At 36.4% G+C, this 18,457-nt stretch overlaps 3 protein-coding genes and 1 pseudogene across 9 annotated transcripts in view; 2 read left to right on the top strand and 2 right to left on the bottom strand.

Moving 5' to 3' along the window:
• Nucleotides 1-18,457, top strand: part of RPS3A (ribosomal protein S3A) — a 1,130,248-nt gene that overhangs the window by 441,943 nt on the left and 669,848 nt on the right. The gene's annotated exons all lie outside the window — the stretch shown is intronic.
• Nucleotides 1-18,457, bottom strand: part of LRBA (LPS responsive beige-like anchor protein) — a 758,453-nt gene that overhangs the window by 149,746 nt on the left and 590,250 nt on the right. For all 5 annotated transcript variants that reach the window (XM_050791167.1, XM_050791166.1, XM_050791168.1 and 2 more), the window contains one exon: nucleotides 2,230-2,382. In XM_050791167.1, the coding sequence (XP_050647124.1) occupies nucleotides 2,230-2,382 (153 nt within the window). The remainder of the gene's footprint in view (nucleotides 1-2,229; nucleotides 2,383-18,457) is intronic.
• Nucleotides 1-18,457, top strand: part of MAB21L2 (mab-21 like 2) — a 501,930-nt gene that overhangs the window by 337,099 nt on the left and 146,374 nt on the right. The window lies entirely within an intron of this gene.
• LOC126955039 (endonuclease 8-like 2) lies at nucleotides 2,391-11,807 on the bottom strand (annotated as a pseudogene).

The following is an 18,457-nucleotide window of genomic DNA, read 5'->3' as shown; positions in this document are numbered from 1 at the left end:
TATCTGAAAGAAGACAGGCATGAAAAGACTACATATTGTATGATTCCATTAATATTAAATTTCTAGAAAAGCAAAACTATAAAGACAGAATCAGTGGTTGCCTGGAGCCAGCAGTGGAAGCAGCGGCTATAAAGAGGCCCAAGGAAACTTTTTGTACTCATGTGAGTGTTCCAAAGCTGGATTACAGTGGCGGTTACACAACTGTATACATTTACTAAACTCCTTGAATTGCATACTTTAAAAGTTGAATTTTATGATATATAGATTGTACCTCAATGAATCTGTTTTAAAAGAAAAATCACTGAAAGAAAAAAGTTGTAGTATGAATGTACCTTCTATTCACTTCTGTGTGTCCCTGGAGAAAAAAAAACACATACGACCCTAGACACCTGCCGCATTTAAAGGTTTGACATTTCCTCCAGTATCTTTCAGAGCAAGCTTAGTCTTCATCTCTCACTTTAATCACAGAAACTTTGTGAGAATCTTTAAAAATTCTTGGGGTAAAAGTAAAATGCAACATGTTCCATAAGACTGTGATACAGTAATATTGTTTACTATTTTCTGAGTGCCTACTATAAGCCAGACAATATTCTAGGCATTTTACATACATAATTACAATTGTTTACTCATAATTTCAAAACTACAAATGAAGAAACCAAGGCTCGGAAAGGTTAAACTGCTAAGATCCCACAATCAGCAATGTGATTGATAAAGGATTGGGAAATCTGGTCAGATTCCAAAGCTTACATATTCTTTCCACTTCCCTGCATCGTTTCCAGTGTATATAGAATGCAAAATTTCAATAATAATGAGACTGTAATAGGATCTGGAAGACAGGATTAATTGTTGGTATGAAAAGAAAGGAATGCCACATGAAAAAAAATGCAACAATTTTCCTTTTTTTTTTTTGAGACGGAGTCTCGCTCTGTCGCCCAGGCTGGAGTGCAGTGGCCAGATCTCAGCTCACTGCAAGCTCCGCCTCCCGGGTTTATGCCATTCTCCTGCCTCAGCCTCCCGAGTAGCTGGGACTACAGGCACCCGCCACCTCGCCCGTCTAGTTTTTTGTATTTTTTTTAGTAGAGACGGGGTTTCACCATGTTAGCCAGGATGGTCTCCATCTCCTGACCTCATGATCCGCCCGTCTCGGCCTCCCAAAGTGCTGGGATCACAGGCTTGAGCCACCGCGCCCGGCCAATTTTCCTTTTTTATGTGTGAAGTAAAAACACAATGCAACTGAGATTTCACTTTTAACGTAGAGTACGGTAAACTTTCTACTTTTATTTTTTTAATTTTTTTTTTTTTTTAAATTTTGAGACGGAGTTTCACTGTGTCGCCCAGGCTGGAGTACAATGGGGTGATCTTGGCTCACTGCAACCTCTGCCTCCCAGGTTCAAGCAATTCTCCTGTCTCAGCCTCCCAAGTAGCTGGGATTACAGGCACCCGCCACCATGCCCGGCTAATTTTTGTATTTTTAATAGAGACAGGGTTTCACCATGTTGGGCAGGCTGGTCTCGAACTCCTGACCTCAGGTAATCCACCCGCCTCGGCCTCCCAAAGTGCTGGGATTACAGGTGTGAGCCACCGCACCGGGCCAAGATTCTATTTTTAAATACTAAGAATAAAGCTCCCAGATTCCAAACTTCTGTGAAACTTAAAAGGCAAAAAAAAAAAAAAAAGTCATATTAATGTCTCAAAAAGAATACTGAACCCAGATATGAAGGACACTAAAGAGTCCACTAAAGAGTTGTTTGTAAGCACAAATTTAACGTGCTTTTAAGTTTCAACGTTTTCATATTCTCAATATTACATGAAGATTTCCTTCAAACGATAGATACAGGACGTAATTTGAAAATCTTGTTTCTTTTACGAAAATGTGCAATGGCCTTCTAACCTGGAACACAAAATTATGTTCCTTTCTTGGAAGAAGAAGCTCAAATTTGGAAAAACTTATAATTCCAATTTCACTTTTAATTTTCGCTTATTTTGAATTATCATGTATATATGAATGTAACTTAAATTCTGCATAAAATAAACTATTATTTTATATATCAATTCAATAACATTTCATAAAGTACATACAAGGATTCTTGAGCTATTATGTCACTTTCAGTTAGTCCTATCACCTACAGCTTTGCCCAGAAGAGCAAGGGTTAATGATTATACACCAACACATGAAAGATGCTTTGAGCAAAAGCTCATGACAGACAGAGTAGATGATTACTATCTTACCAATCTGTTTATGTGAACAAATTCTTCTGAGGTTTTGGCCCAAGGAGGAAGTTCAACATCAGACACTACTGTCCCATCATCCATCACTCCAAGATTATAATTATTGAAGTTGACAAACATCTCAGGGAGATAATAAAATTCAGGGATCAACTCCTATATAAAAATAAGACACAATGTGATATTATAAACTGTAGGATACTGACTAGATATTCAAAAAAAGGACCTGATCATTTTCTATTGTTCAGAAGAACAAAATAAACACAGGGAATTTTTTTTTCTTTGCATATCATAGCCCTGTCACAGTTTCTCAAAAGGTAGATAGATCCTATCCAACCCAATTTAAATTACATCTTACTGGTATAAATACCTTTCACAGGCTTTCCTTCATGACATGTCTCATAACCTCAAAACTCTTAAATACAAACATTTTAGTAATAACTGAGGTTTGACAAGCTATAAACATAAATTACCATGCTGTAACAATAATGACAACCTAGCTAGATTTTTTATGAGGTATATGGAATTTTTGCCAGAAAAACCCAAAATCTTAATAAGCATTAAAATGCCACTGCCTTGGTCTCTTCATCAACCAGGAAGACAATTTATTACAGTTTAGCCATGGTTTGTTAGTACATTTTCCTCACATTTCAAAACAGTCAAGTTTAAAGACACCAACTCTGATAAAAGATGAAAATTTAAAATTAGTCTAGAAAATGACTTGCATGAGAAACTGAGTAAATTCAGTATGTAACTTTAATAATGACATTTAATAAGCAGAAAAATGCAGCTGTTTAGCCTTTTGTGTGTAATAAACCCCATATATAACTATTTCAGAGGCTCTGTAGATCAGACTTGAAATCCAGTCTTGACATGGGTCAGTGGTTCAGTGGTCTTTCAGATACCCCCTCAGGGCCAGCTATGGCAGGCCCGGCTTTCCAAACAGTTGAGTAAAATAGGGAGGTCATCAGATTTTGGACAAGGTCAGTATGAACTTGCCAGAGCAGAGAAAAAAAATCCAGCCGGAATTAAGCTATTATCACCTCCATCATCCATGTGAAATGTTGCCTGACTCTGAATTGTACATCCTTTGTTTACAATCACAATAATTAACTAGGCAGGGTAGAAATGAGCTTGTTCTCCTTCCAAATGGCTGACAACCACCTGACCATTAGACTTAAAAAGTATTTAAACTGAACAATTTTTTTTTTAAAAAGACCTTGTTTAAAGCTTAGCTATAAATAAAATTAGACTGTAATCACACAAAAATTTTAAGAGTCTCATCTTTGAAAACAATGCATATAATTCTAATTGACAAAAGGGGAAAAGGCAGATGTGTGTTATTTTATGAAGCAAAAAGCTATATCCAATTTGTCTGAGCTAACACTTATTGCATGGTATGAGTCATACTCTCATAGCATAAATAAATAAACTCAATAAACCTTATTACATTTAATCTCACAACCACTTTACAAAGTAAAGTATCATTTCTACTTAAAAAATGAACTAAGGCTCAAAAACATACTTTGTGCAAGGTTATCAGTTGAGATATTATAAATATGGAAGTTGGACCAGGATTTGTTTATAAAGCTTGTGCCCTTAGTCATCAAATAAGCCTGGGTTCTACTTACATAGTATATGCAGTGCTAAACATTTTAAATTAAGTTTTTAACTTATATGCAAAGGGATTTTTAAAAAAGGAAAAGAAACTCTAAACTTTTAGCATTTTCACGATGAGAAAACAACTGGCTATCCTGAATACATGTATCTTTCATATATATCTCTATGTATAGCAATTGTTATATAAATAAAATTAATTGAAAAAGATTTTTGTAATGTTGTGATTTATCCCAATAAAACACTATATAATTTTCTAGTATTAATTTGCAGAAGTGTGTATTCAGTTAATTTCCAGCTTTGACAAATTTTACCAAAATATGTTATTTTCACTTCATAATACCTGTGCTTTTGAAGATGAATGTTACCATTCCCAGGCCTTGTTTTACAATAAAGAGGGAGGAACATGCTTTCCTTGTTCATTGACAATCAAAAGCAGCATTTGCTTAATTAAATACTAGTTATTCTCATTTCAGTAATACCTGCTGCCCACTTCCACTCCCACTGACACTCTATCATGATTAGAAGATACTGTCTTTCTTTTGCTGGTTATACCTACCATGCTCTTGTTTTATAATTCTCCTAGATTCAAAACAATAATTATAATGGATGAATTGTAAGTGCTAGTTTTCCCCTGAGTTTTAAAACTTGAGAGATTCATCATTTCTATTGTAAATTAGAGATGCATAATGCATAGCAAAAATATACCTAAAAAGTACTCTTACCAACACCAATTCTAGGAAGCAGAATGGAACAAATGACATTTCATAGCAATTGTTACAAAAATGAAGTTTTCAATCATTCTAATATATAGCAACAAAATATTATGATTTTGTATATTTGTCTATATCTTCCACATCTGTTATTTCATTCAGGTTACTCAACAAATTGACAAAAAATTTATTTGCTCAAAACAAATATTCTCCACAAGTTTTTTGTTGTTGTTTTTTGGTTTTTGTTTTTTTTGGTTAAGAGACAGGGTCCCATTCTGTCACCCAGGTTGGAGTACAGTAGTGGCACAATCATAGCTCACTGTAACCTCAAACTTTAATCCATCTTTCCACCTTAGCCTTCCAAGTGGCTAGGACTATAGGAATACACCACCATGCCTGGCTAATTTTTTAATTTTTTTGCAGTGACAGGGTCTGGCTATGTTGCCCAGGCTAGTCTCAAACTCCTGGCTTCAAGCAATCCTCCCAAAAATATCTTTATTCCTGGCCCAATTTATTTTTAAATACAAATTTATTATGAATTATTATGTTACTTTAATATTGACACCGTAAACTAAATATAAATTCATTATTTTAAGTAGAAATTAAATGGAGCCAAACCACCCATAAAACAAAGAAGAACTTTTTAATAAGTGATATGAAGAAAGCAATTTCAAACTTTCAAGTCTTTCAGCTACATAATTTCTATCATGCTGGGAAGAAAGTAATGACTCATCAATTTCCATTTAATTACTATGGATTTTGTGATTTCCTAAGGAAACATTTTATGTAAATTTTATACAATGGACATTGTAAACATTTCAAAATTAAAAATGTAAAAACTAAAATTTAAGCTTTCAACATTTCACTTGAAATTTATCAAGATATGTATTTGTGTTTTACTCTACTTTTTCACCTCTGACTCCCTTCACCTTTAATTTTAAGAGAGTAGTCAGGCATTTCCTTTCTCAAGAACATTTGCAGGGTCCAGAGCAGAGGTCTCCTGAAGGCATCTTTCTTTTCTGTCTTGTGTGAATCTCTAAGCAAACAGAGAGTATGTGAGGTATCCAGGTGAAGGAGGAGTCACATGTTAGTATTTTTAAAGAAAGAAAAGCCAAAGAAGAGGCATAAATGTTTTCCAAGAGTAGGGAAGCAAGTTCTCAAAATCTACAGTCAGCTTTACCACCCCCCACCCCAGACTGGGGGAAAGGAGAAGGAGAAGGGATGAAGAGGTTAGGCAGGAACCCAGAGGATGGGGAATGGTGAGAGGGTCACTATACGCCCATACAGTGCCTCAATGTGAATTAGAAAAAAGGCAACACTTCTAGGCTAATGTAGCCCTAAGAGAATTCAGCTTGGTAAATGGAGTAAATACAGGCTGGATTTTAGCTTCCGTTCTTTCTCTCAATCAAGTGCCCTTTCATGAAGAACAATCTGCCTACTGTACACAGTGGCCCCATGCATGGTGCACACAGGGAAGCTAGTCCCTTGGCACCATGGCTTTTGGCATCAGCAAATATTTTCTAACACTAACTTGGTAAAATCATCAGAGCTGCATGCCTCCAAAAGACCATATGTATCTTAGACAATAAAGATATGACTAATGAAGAAAACGATGGACTAAAGATGTGAAGGCCAGTTTTCTAGGTATCGCATAAGCCTGGATTCTCATTCAAGCCTTGAGAAAAGAAGGTCTCTGCCCTACCAATCTAATAACTATGAAGGAATTTTTCACCAGCCTAATATGAAGAAGGGCTGAGTTCAAATTAGGATATTTCATGTACACTTGAGTTGGTGGTTATAATTTTATATCTATTTCAATAATGGTAAAAAGTTAGCAATATATTAACTGATAATATCTTTTTTTTTTTTTTTTTTTTTGAGATGGAGTCTTGCTGTGTCACCCAGGCTTGAGTGCAGTGGTGCTATCTCAGCTCACTGCAACCTCTGCCTCCTGAGTTCAATCTCATGCCTCAGCTTCCTGAGTAGCTGAGATTATAGGCACCTGCCACCACACCTGGTTAATTTTTGTATTTTTAGTAGAGACGGGGTTTCAGCATGTTGGCCAGGCTAGTCTCAAACTCGTGACCTCAGGTGATCTGCCTGCCTCGGCCTCCCAAAGTGCTGGGATTACAGGAGTGAGCCACCAAGCCCAGCCAGGATAATATATTTCTAGGCCAGACACCATGGCTAAGGCCTGTAATCCCAGCACTTTGGGAGGCCAAGGCAGAAGGATGGCTTGTTTCCAGGAGTTCAAGACCAGCCTGAGCAACATGGCAAGACCCGTCTCTACAAAAAATAAAAAACTTTACCCAGGTATGGTGGTTATCACCTGTGCCTGTAGTCCCAGCTATTCGAGAGGCTGATGGGGAAGACTGCCTGAGCCCAGAAGGTTGCAGTGAGCTGTGTTCACACCACTGTACTCTACGTGACAGAGCGAGACCCTGTCTCAAAAAAAATACATATATACATTATACATATATATATAAAAATAACATGTAAACATGTCATTTTATGTATATATTTATATATGTATATACACACAAAAAAAAAATGCAGGAAGAATTCAGTATGGGCAGAAATACAAATAGAATGTAAATGTTATTTTTTATTAAAATAATAAAACTCACAAGAACCCCTCTTAATTATTTGATTTAAACCTTAGGTAGAAATGAAGGGTGATGTAGCACATCATTATCACAAAAAAGAAACCACATTTATTTAGTTCTTATTCTTTTTTGTTTGTTTGTTTAACAGAGAGATTTATTTTCATGTCACTGTCCTAGTTTCATTTACCTGTTGCCAACAACCTGAAGGAGTTTCTCCATAGCCCTTGATTCCTGAATCGTTCAACATATTAACAGCAACAGTCACAAATACATTGACTTAAGGAGTAAACAAGTAGCTTTTCTCTGCAGACCACTGAGCACCCCAGAAGGCGCAGCTCTCTGCTCCACTCCAGGCTCTTGGTGTCTGCGTCCAGCAGGAAGGACCTGGTAGGAGGCTGAACCCAAGCACCGCTCTCAGGCCACTCTATTCTCATCCCTGGATCCTCCAGGGGAACAAGAAAAAAAAAAATTACTTTCTTCCTGCTTTCCAAAATGGAGGGCCTTAAAATCAACCAAAGTTGCAGAACAAAAACAACAACAACACAGGAGCTGGCTGGGTACAGTGGCTCACACCTGTGGTCCCAACATTTTGGGAGCCAAGGTGGGAGGATCGCTTGAGTGCAGGAATTCAAGACCAGCCTGGCCAACATGGCAAGACCCCATCTCTATAAAAAGTAAACAAAAATCAGCCGGGCATCATGGCACATGTCTGTAGTCCCAGCTACTCTGGAGGCTGAGGTGAGGACTGCTTGAGCCTGGGAGGGCAAGGCTGCAGTGAGCCGAGTTCATGCCCCTGCACCCTAGCCTAGGAAACAGAGTTCAGCCTTGTCTCAAAATAAAAACCCCAAAAACCCCACATCAGCTGCAAAGCCATGTTTGGAGCACAGCTATTTCCCATAGGCTTTCTTTTTTCTTGCCCCATTGACTTCTGGGAGGTTTTCCCGTTACCCATCATCATGACTTTTCTCATCTTTCACAATGGCACAATTCAATAGGAAGAATTAACTGAACTATAAAAGGAAAAATAAAAACAAACCTAACCCTATGAAAACTCTGCCTTCAACATAACTCCAGGGAGATGACTATTATAACACTGGCACCCCTGACCCACACTATGCTCTGCACCCCATCCCTGCCCATATCCTCCTCTCTAGACACTTAGACATCAGGTTCCCCAAGAGGCAAGATTCCATGAAGAGCACCCCGAGTTCCTTAGAAGAACTGGCGCTGCTCTGGCTACTCTGACAACTGAGGCTGGCACTGTGGGCACCACCAGGTGAGCCTCTGGAACCCTCCTGAAGGCCCAAATGGCTTCTTTATGACCTGGTGGCCAGCAAGGCACTGTTCTTTCTGGTAGACCTGCATGTGCTGCGGTTTGCTCTGGAACTTGCCCTGCAGCCAGCCTGTACTGAACTCTACCATGCGATCCACCAGGGCCTCCTGACATGGAGGCACTCAGGACTGAACCAAGAGAAAGGGGATGGATGCCAGCTCTGTATAAGACTTCATTCTTAATGATGTTCCCTAGCCCTGAGAAGTATTTCTGGTCCAACGGTGTATAGCAGACAGGTTGAGCCTGGCCTACAGCTTCCAAGGCTTGTCCTCAATGGAACTTCTCAGACAGGATGTCACAGGTGGGTGTGACCTCTGGGGAAGAGCTCCAAGACATCTGACAATTATAATATGCCAGGAAACCACCACCACCAAAGTACAGGACCAACCTCGGGGCAGGTTCCCTCCAGTACCCGCTCTTGCTGGCTTTCTTAGTTCTGGAGAAATCGTTCACCCAAATGCTGCCAAACAAACAAGAGCTGACACGCAGCCACCTCCCAGCATCTCCTGCAGGTGTGTCTCCTTCCAAACATTCGTAATCATCCTCTCCCCGGGGGACGAGTTCTGCGGACAGTGAGAAGGCATCAAGGGTCTTCTGCCCAGTGGGCTCCCGGGCCTGCTTTGGGTCCACAGTCCCTTCCTTCTGCGTTTCTTTCCGTGGAGGCTCTGGCGGTGGGCTGTTGCCAGCAGGCCCCATTTCTTCACCTGGATCACATCTAAGGAATAATTTCTTTCCATGGACCTGGGTGTCCTGGAGCCACAGAGACTGCAGGCTTACTGTTGCCCCTGTCTTGATCACCTGCTTGCCCACAAAAGGGGAGACCAAACGGTGAAATGTCCTCACCAACGGCTCTTCTGGCATCCCAGCTCTGGGTGGGCAGCCTCTGGGCCCGACCCAGCACCACTGCAGGGCCCGCACAGCAGCTCCAGCACCGGGCAGAGATTTCTCAGCACCTCTGCACACGTGGGCTCCCTCCTGCTAGGGCTAGGGGACGCCCCTGTAGGTTAGTTCTTACTTTGTTTGTTTGTTTGTTTGTTTGTTTTGAGACACTGTCTCGCTCTGTTGCCCTGGTTGGAGTGCAGTGGCGCGATCTTGGCTCACTGCAAGCTCCGCCTCCCAGGTTCACGCCATTCTCCTGCTAGTTCTTACTCTTTAGAGAGAACTGTTTTAGGGTCTGCGATACATAATATGAGTGTTCCTCCCACTCCAGAATACAGATCTAAATCAGTAATAGAGAAAGGATATATTTTTAAGAGAAAATAGTTGTGAAACCAACTAGCACTCTAGAAATTCAAATGAGAAAATTATGACTAAAAGTTGGGGTGACCAGAGAAAGCTTTAGGGAAAAGTAATACATTGCATTTCCCTAACACAGAACTCATCAATCTGTATTATAACTGCTTGCTTGTTTGTATCCCCTTCTAAATGGAAGGAGCCATGAAACTGAGGACTTTACACGTGAATTTAAAATATGACAAGCATTTCTAAGAAACAAATATTGAGGAGAGAGATTATTAAGATTTTACATACAGTGTGAAGAACATCAAATTAGCACAATTAAATAAGAGAGTGAACATATATACAGCAAATCCTCACTTACTGTCATCGACAGGTTCTTGGAAATTGCAACTTTACATACAATGGCATATAACAAAACCAATTTTCCCACAGGCTAGTTGATATAAATGAGTTAAGTTCCTATGGCATATTTTGGTTGCCACAAAAACATCGCCAAACTTCTAAACAAGAGACCCAAAACACTTGTAATATTAAATATTGAAATAAATGTGAGCTATATATACATCTAAGGAAGATGAACAAACACAAGATAATTATTTACCCATTTATTCCACTTCAGGGTTGCAGGTGGCCTACACCTACCCCAGCAACTCAAAGCGCAAGGCAGGAACCCATGTTGCCTTGGACAGGACACCAGGTGCCATCCCATAGCAGGACACCAGGTGCGTGCGCACACACACACACACACACACACTCAGGCGGGAACCATGTAGACACACCAATTCACCTCATGTGCACATCTTTGGGACGTGAGAGGAAACCAGAGTACCCAGAAAAACACCACACAGACATGGGAAGAACGTGCAAACACCACACAGACAGTGGCCCCGGTCATGAATTCATGTTTTTTTCTCACCAGCGATATAACAAAACATTGAATGAAATGACATTATTTGAGGACATGCTGTACTTAAACTATATTGCAGTCTCATCACAACAAAATCTGCATGAATAAGTCAGTGATGAGAGTTCACTACTCTCTTAATATGAAATAAACATGCTGAACTCAACTGATATATACCAATATGTAACAAAATAAATAAGCGTATATACAGCCAAAATCTTACTGTGGATGACAATGGCATTTAAGTTATACAGTAGAACTCCAACTTAATACTAAAAGCATCCTTCTAAGAACCATGTCTTGATACGACACTAAATCTAACAGTTCAAAATTATCTCTTTTGACAGATGAAATGTAGTAACAGAGTCAAAGATTATGCCTTTCTAATACTTTTAATGCACATTTACAAAGTGAAGTATGTTTTATATTCATCAGAACAGAACAGTCAGTTCTGGATAAAAAACACATGTTCAGCAATTCTTTAAAACATCAGTGGAAAATGATAAGTAAACAACACTGACAGAAGACAGATACATTTACAATTCACATTTTCTTCTGGCTTGCTCACAATAATTTTAATCTCTATCACTTAATTAGGTAGATGAGTCTTAGAGGCAGGTAGCATGGCCAACATTTAGTGTATCATCTCCTAAGATAAAAATTTGAAAGGTTCAACCAGAGGTTATACCACAGTTCAGGATAAGCCCATTGCTTTGATCACAAATCCCAAGGCTTTCACGGCATAATGACAAGGATTGGTTGTGACCACACATATGCTTTAGTTTTCTTTATTAAGGTATAATTTCCACTGATACGAACAATCTTTGCAGCCAGGCTATATGATTTTCCTTTTAATAGTCACCAATTGTATGCACTGAACTAAACCCACCACTTCAATATATTGGGGCAAACATACCAACTACTAATCTATCAACCAAAAAGAAACAAGATAATCAAAATAGAAATAAAAATGAAGAAGCTCCTTTTTAATTAAAATTAAACATTTATTTTATTTTTCCTAAATATAAAATCCTGACAACTCAAATAGAAACATGATAAATTAGAAGTTAACTAATTTAAGGTGCACTGCTTAGGAATACTGACAGTAAAAAAATGTGAAAGCAAAATTTTAGCTTTTCACCACTGAAAAAATGATTTAAAAAACTGAAAATAAGCTTTCTTAAATAACAAAAAAGAGCTGATTAACAATATATTATAAAAATATAAGGTGCATGCTTTGATACCTTTTAATTTTCAAGTATTTATTTTGTTAGCCCGTAAGTAATAAAACTTTGAAAACATTCACTAGAGATCAAGTACAGTGAATTGCATTTATAATAGTTATTTTAAATCAACTGCATATCTGAAAGCTTTTAAGTTGATATTTAAATTTAGTTTGTCCTGATTTGGTAGATAAAATGCAATTTTTCTCTACAGTAAAAGAAAAACAATCATTTTCAAAACTGGAAAAGAAAAAATCTATAATCCTTCCAGACCAACCCTATAAATATTATGTGGTTTTTAGATATTATAAAACTGTTATTTCAAATGCACTACAATAAAGAAAAATCAAGGGTTACAAATCAATAGATAAATGATAATCTATTTCAGTCTGATATAGTAGAAAGAATAATTGGGTTTAAGTCTTGTCTACTCAACTTACTGTCACATGCACTCAAATAAATTTAATTTCTGTGACCCTTACTCACCTCAATTGCCATTTCAAAACCACAGGGTTTGTTGTGAGGCTCATATGGGATTATATGGAATTCTATATATAATAAGATTTTATTATCATTAGTAGGATTCACGATAAAAATCCCAAATTACAGACGCAATTTGCCTAAATCCTAAAGCCAACAGGTCATTCACTGAATTATGCCCATTTATAAAAGCATTTAACATAATTCTAAGAATACTTAACAAAACTTACTTTCAAAAATATATATGCCCACAAAAGTATTTGAGACTTAATAGCTCCTGCCAAATAACTATGACATTCAAAACAAATATATTATCTTTTTTATTAGCAATGACAGTAGGGCTTAACATGCTTCATATTATGATAAATATCCCCAATAATTTATGGTTCTCTCTTGCTTTCAACACATTTTTCACTTCCATGTTTGAAATGGACATCTCCATTGGGCCTTTTGCTGTTCTAGACCCTTATCTCCAAATAAATTATAATTTGGAGAGAAATAATGGGCATTAATAATGCAAACAAAAGGTGAGTTGTAACTGCCGTAAGAGAAGATGCAAATAAAATGTGCACCTTAAACCTTTTCTGGAATAATTGGTAGATATATATTTAGTATGGGAGAAGGACCACTCATCTCAGTTCTAAGAACACATTAATGAACAGTCTACATTTTTTAGTTGAACAAGAAATATGATAAGGTCACCAGTCTAAAAACAAATCACACTTGACAGATGTATGCATTTTTATAATTCTGGAAGATATGACTATTTTCCAAATGTCTTAACAGGGTTTTAATTTTTCTGTATGGTATGTAAATAGCATGAGAAGAAAAATATTCAGGGTTTCAAGTAATTTTTATCAATGAGCAAAATGTAGTTCATTGTAGACATGAGTACAAACTTCAACACTTAAACAAATTAGCACAAAGGTTCATCATTAAACCCTTAGCCCTTGAGGAAAAGGGCTAAAGAGATGTGGCTAAATTAACAAATCATAAGTTATGTATAAGTTACGTATAAAAGCAAGGATAAACAGACATATTTGAGCAAGTTTGAGCTCACTGATGAAAAGAAGAGAGGCTGGCAAAAAAACAGAAGGAGGGAGGGAAGATAGGAAGGAGAAATGAATGAGCACTTAAGTTGAAAATGTGCAAATGCATGAATAAGGATAAGATTTTAATTTTACTTTCAGCATTTTTTAAAACTTTAAATTATTAAAAAAGATGTCTGAGAACAGAGTGAAGATGTTTTTGCTAAGAAATAAAATTACTAAATCATCGAAGTTTAAGTTTAAAAACTAAATAATTAAGAAATACATTTCCATCAATTATGTTCTATTAACTGTAGCTAAGCATTTTCTTATAAATGGGCCTAATGCTGATGATATCAGCATCCATGGAATGTATTAACATGGTAGAAGATGTGCTGCTAAGGGAAAAAAGAAACCTAATTTATCTTCAGATTGCAGACCTCTGGGATTTCTGAGGTAGTAGAGGGCAAGTCAAAGGTCTCATGTTTTACAAATCTCACAAGCCACAAAACCATTCTATGATCACCTCCACTATACATTATTATTCAACATGCATATGTACATTTAAAACTTTTTAAGGGTTAAATATTAAATTATATATGAGCTCATAGAATATTACTGCATAGTCGTTTTTTTTTAAAATAATATTTAGTATCTCTTAGGACTTAATTGCATTCTATTTACTTAACTATAAATAGAGAATAAACTTTACTAACCCTACCAACGTCATAACTTAATACACTCACCACTAATGATGCACATTAAATTGTAAAATAGGTTTTAAATGAAAAATCCAAGATATGACCAGTGATGGTATGTCCATGTTTGCAAGGCTATCACAGTAATAAAATGTAGAAAACTGAATCATTAACAACTTGTGGTCAACATCTGACATCCAGCTACCAGTTCTCTTGTGGACAGAAAATCTCATCCTAAAAAATGAGATGTTAGTAGTCCCACTCCATATCAGGAACATATCCATTTGAGTTTTGCTGTGCCCTTCTGGCTGGAATAAGCATACACTCTCTATTTTCTCCTCAAACTACCTCGCTCTTTTTCCCAGGCTCTTTCACTTACTCTTAGAAAAGCTTTATGCCTCCTGTCCCTTACAGTCAACCAAATGCTCATTTGTTTGCATCTCTTTAATAGCTGTGACACAGATCAGGCAGACTGCAAAGTCAATCATAACTATTATCTTGCTGAACTGGCTTATAGAATTAACTCAAGCATTTTTAGACTATTACCAAAGGCCTTCATGTTAGACTCAACTGCCTTTCAGAATCTCTGTTTCTATGTTTTCTACACACCCGAAACATAAGACCAATTAACAGATCAATAAGCATTTCCCAATGTGCCAAACATCTTTTCTGAGCTTTGCTCATGTCACTTCCCTTGCTCAGAACATTCTTCCTCATTTCATCACGTTATTATGCAATACATATTTAATTTAGTGCCGCTACATTCCAAACACCTTTGTAGATTCTAGGGATAAACCAATGAGCAAAACAGTCAAAAATTTAGGATCTCATGGAGCTAATGTTCAAGTGGGATATGACATAATAAACAAATCAATAAGCATAAGATACATATGTCAAATGGTGAGTGACATAAAGAAAAATGAAGTCAGGGAGTAAGTAAAAGTGCATGAGGTGAGGGGAGCAATTTTAAATAGGGAGGAGAGAGAAGGCCTTACTGAAAAGGTGACATTTGGGCAAAAACCTGAAAGGGAAGAAGAATGAGTTCTTAAAGACAACTAAAACAAATGCCTCAGGTGAAAGGAAAAGGAAAACCAAAGGTGCTGAGGTGGAAAGTACTTGAAGGACACCAGTAGACCCTGTTTAGCTAGAACAGAGTGAATGGGGTGGCAAATAGAAGAGCTCAAGATGCAACAGGATTTTGGAAAGGGGTTAAGTGGTGTAGGGTCTTATATTGCAAAGATTTCAGCTTATACTCAAATAGGAAACCATTTACTATATGGGGAAAACTGGAAGAAGAATAGCTTTGAAGAAATGAAGATCAGGAATTTAGTTTTGAACATGTCAAATTTAAGATACAGTTTATATATTCAAACGGAGATGTCGAGGAGGTAGTCAGATATCAGGATAAACATACAGGCTAGAGACATAAATGTGGGAGGTCTGTTAGACTCTCTTGCATCCCTTAAGATACAGCTTAAAAATCACTTATTCTGTAAAGTCATTTGCAATCCCATCTCCCCCAGTCAGAATTAATTTAATTTTGTTTATATCTTACTATAGCACTTATCACTATCTAATTTGTACTAAAAATTATTTTATATATGCCTGTCTTTTTCATCTGGAGAGATATGCTAACTAAAGAACTATGTCTATCTTATTCTTTTAATTCTAAATGCACTCTATATTAAATATAGTAAATAACCAAAAAATGCTAGCCTAACTAAACGTGTTTTGGGGGATTTCAACTGATTTCTCATAGTTTTCTTCTTAAAGGCAGGGAGCTAAATATCTATGACCTAACAAAACTTGTTCTTTCTTCTGTGTTTTATATATATATATATTCCCAAGTCAAATTTAATCTTTCACTCTTTCTCATCTCACAAGACAAATCACCAAATCCTAGCAGTTACCTTCTAAATATGTCTTAAATTTATCCACATTTTTCTAGCCCCACTGGCACTACTGAATATAAGCCTTCACTGCTCCTTGCCTAATTAACAACTTAGGCAAGGATCTGAAACGGATCCACTCTGGGCCATCGACAAGGGCAATACATATTTCAACACCAATCACAGTGATCTCTTAAAAGCACAAAATCTACTCATGTCACTTCTCTGCTTCAGACTCTCCCAAGTCTCCCCACTGCACCCAAGATAAAGTTCATCCTCTTTCACAAAGCAGAAGGTCCCCCATGATTGGTTCTGAATTTCCTCTTTCCTCTTCCTTCTCATCATTTCAGATGCTGTATCCATGAGCCCAAGGAGCATGAGTCTACTGTACTAAACTGTTTGGACTTGTTTTATTGTAGGTATCTCCCCTACTGCAAAAGTCCACTGAAGGCAAGAGTTATGTCATATTTGGTGCTATATCACAACCAGAGTCTGATAGTGGATAAACACAATTAAAATACAAAATTTTAAAAGTAAATGATATCTCAGGGTTCCTCCAAACTTTTTAATCTAATTTACTTTTGTACAGCTTATATTTTAATAATATATTATTATATTAAATTCAGGGTTTCTGAAAAAGTATGGTTCTCCAACAACCTCTGTTTCAGATCCAGTTACTACTGTCCCCATTCCAAAGTAATGAACCGGGGTGACATTTATGATTCCTTCTATGTTCTAGTACAGAGTAGTAATCATTTCTACAGTACAGAAAGAAAAGAATTTAAACTGCAGCAAGTCAGATTGTACTTCACCATTAGATTGAATTTATCGACACTAAAGGTATCTGAAATGAGTACACAACCTCAAGAGGAAGGGAAAAAAATCAATGACAATAAATTGCCTAGAAAAGTTTAGATATTTGCCCAATATTTAGATGTAACTGTCTAGTCAAATTCATTTAAACTTCATGAGTCTGTAATTTGTTACATAAAATTTGGTCATAATAATTCAAGGTTCAGGTTGAAGAAAATAATCTATTCTGAACCCCAGTTTCTAAATTTAAGTGAATTTTAAAGATTTAAAACACAGAATCTACTGTGGATTTTAAAATTTTATTTATTACAGTGATGATTCTCCAACCCAACTTTAATACTCTGCATTTCAGTCTTCAAGATTACAGATTGTTGGTACTAATTATCTGTTTATTTTTAGATGAAGTACACATCAGAAACATCATTGTTTAAAAAGAGTGAAGGCATTCTTTCCATAAGCCCAAACTATCGCTTGATGTGATTCCAAAACAACGCACTAAATCTGCACTGCCCAATACAGCAGCCACTAGCCACAAATGGCTATTGAACACAAAATGTGTTGCAACACAAAATGTGTTGCTAGTCTCAACACATATGTGTCATGTAAATAGAGAAATGTTAAGTATAAAATACCACTGGAAGACTTAGTATCAAAAAATGTAAAATATCTAACAATTTTATATTGATTATATATTGAAATAATATTTTGGAAATATATGGTTAAGATAAATTATTAATTTTTTTTTACTTTTAAAAATATGACTATGAAATCATTTAATTACATAGGTGGCTTATATTTGTGGTTTGTATTATATTTCCATTGGAGAGTAGCTCTAAGCCTACTTAGAAAACTGATCAACACTACTGATCTGCTTCTTCAGGCAGAATAAAGGCCATCATTGAGAGGTCAGATCTGAAATGGAATCACCAATGATGCAGAGAAATACAAATGATACACAAAACTTTAAAAACGGTAAACTGTACTATAAATAAAAGATTGCTTTAGTGTAAAAAAAAAAAGGTCTCTTTCTTCTTTAAAATAAAAATAATTAACATTTTTAACCTTTATTTCATAGGAATAACCTCAATTTTGGGTAATATTATTCTTTGAGTATTGGTAAAATTTAAGAAATAGGGATTTTAAGATACTAAAGTAACAACTCCCCCTCAGCAAACAAAAAACAAAAAACAAAAAACAAGTTACCAGAAATGTTACCTTATTCTTCTTTTTTTTCTTTCTGAAAAAATTTAAATCTTCTACATACCTTACATTTCATTTTTGGAAAATCTCACAAAAACATTTTGCAGAATGTATACTATATTAATCAGGCAAGGTATGCTTTAGGATCTACTCAATAAAATGATTCCTACCACCCCACCATCATATTTCACCATCTGCTCTCTACTATTTAACATTTCTTTAGTATTTCTAGGAACTCCAGCAAGACAATATAAATAAAGTTGACAATTATAACTAATAATGATTCTACCTGAAATATGTGAAAGCTGAATGAAATATTTACGTTATTATAGTAATTTAAGTGTGTTCTTATACATTTATCTTTATTATAATAATTTAAATATGCTTTCTAAGGTGTCAAAATGTAACATTTTAAAAATAGGATCAAAACAACAACAGAGGCATGATTAAATCCCTCCTGTTTTAGAAAGACCAACCAATAGGAGGTT

Source organism: Macaca thibetana, chromosome 5 (assembly GCF_024542745.1).
Source record: "Macaca thibetana thibetana isolate TM-01 chromosome 5, ASM2454274v1, whole genome shotgun sequence".
NCBI lineage: Eukaryota > Metazoa > Chordata > Mammalia > Primates > Cercopithecidae > Macaca > Macaca thibetana.
This window is presented reverse-complemented; position numbering and strand designations above follow the sequence as displayed.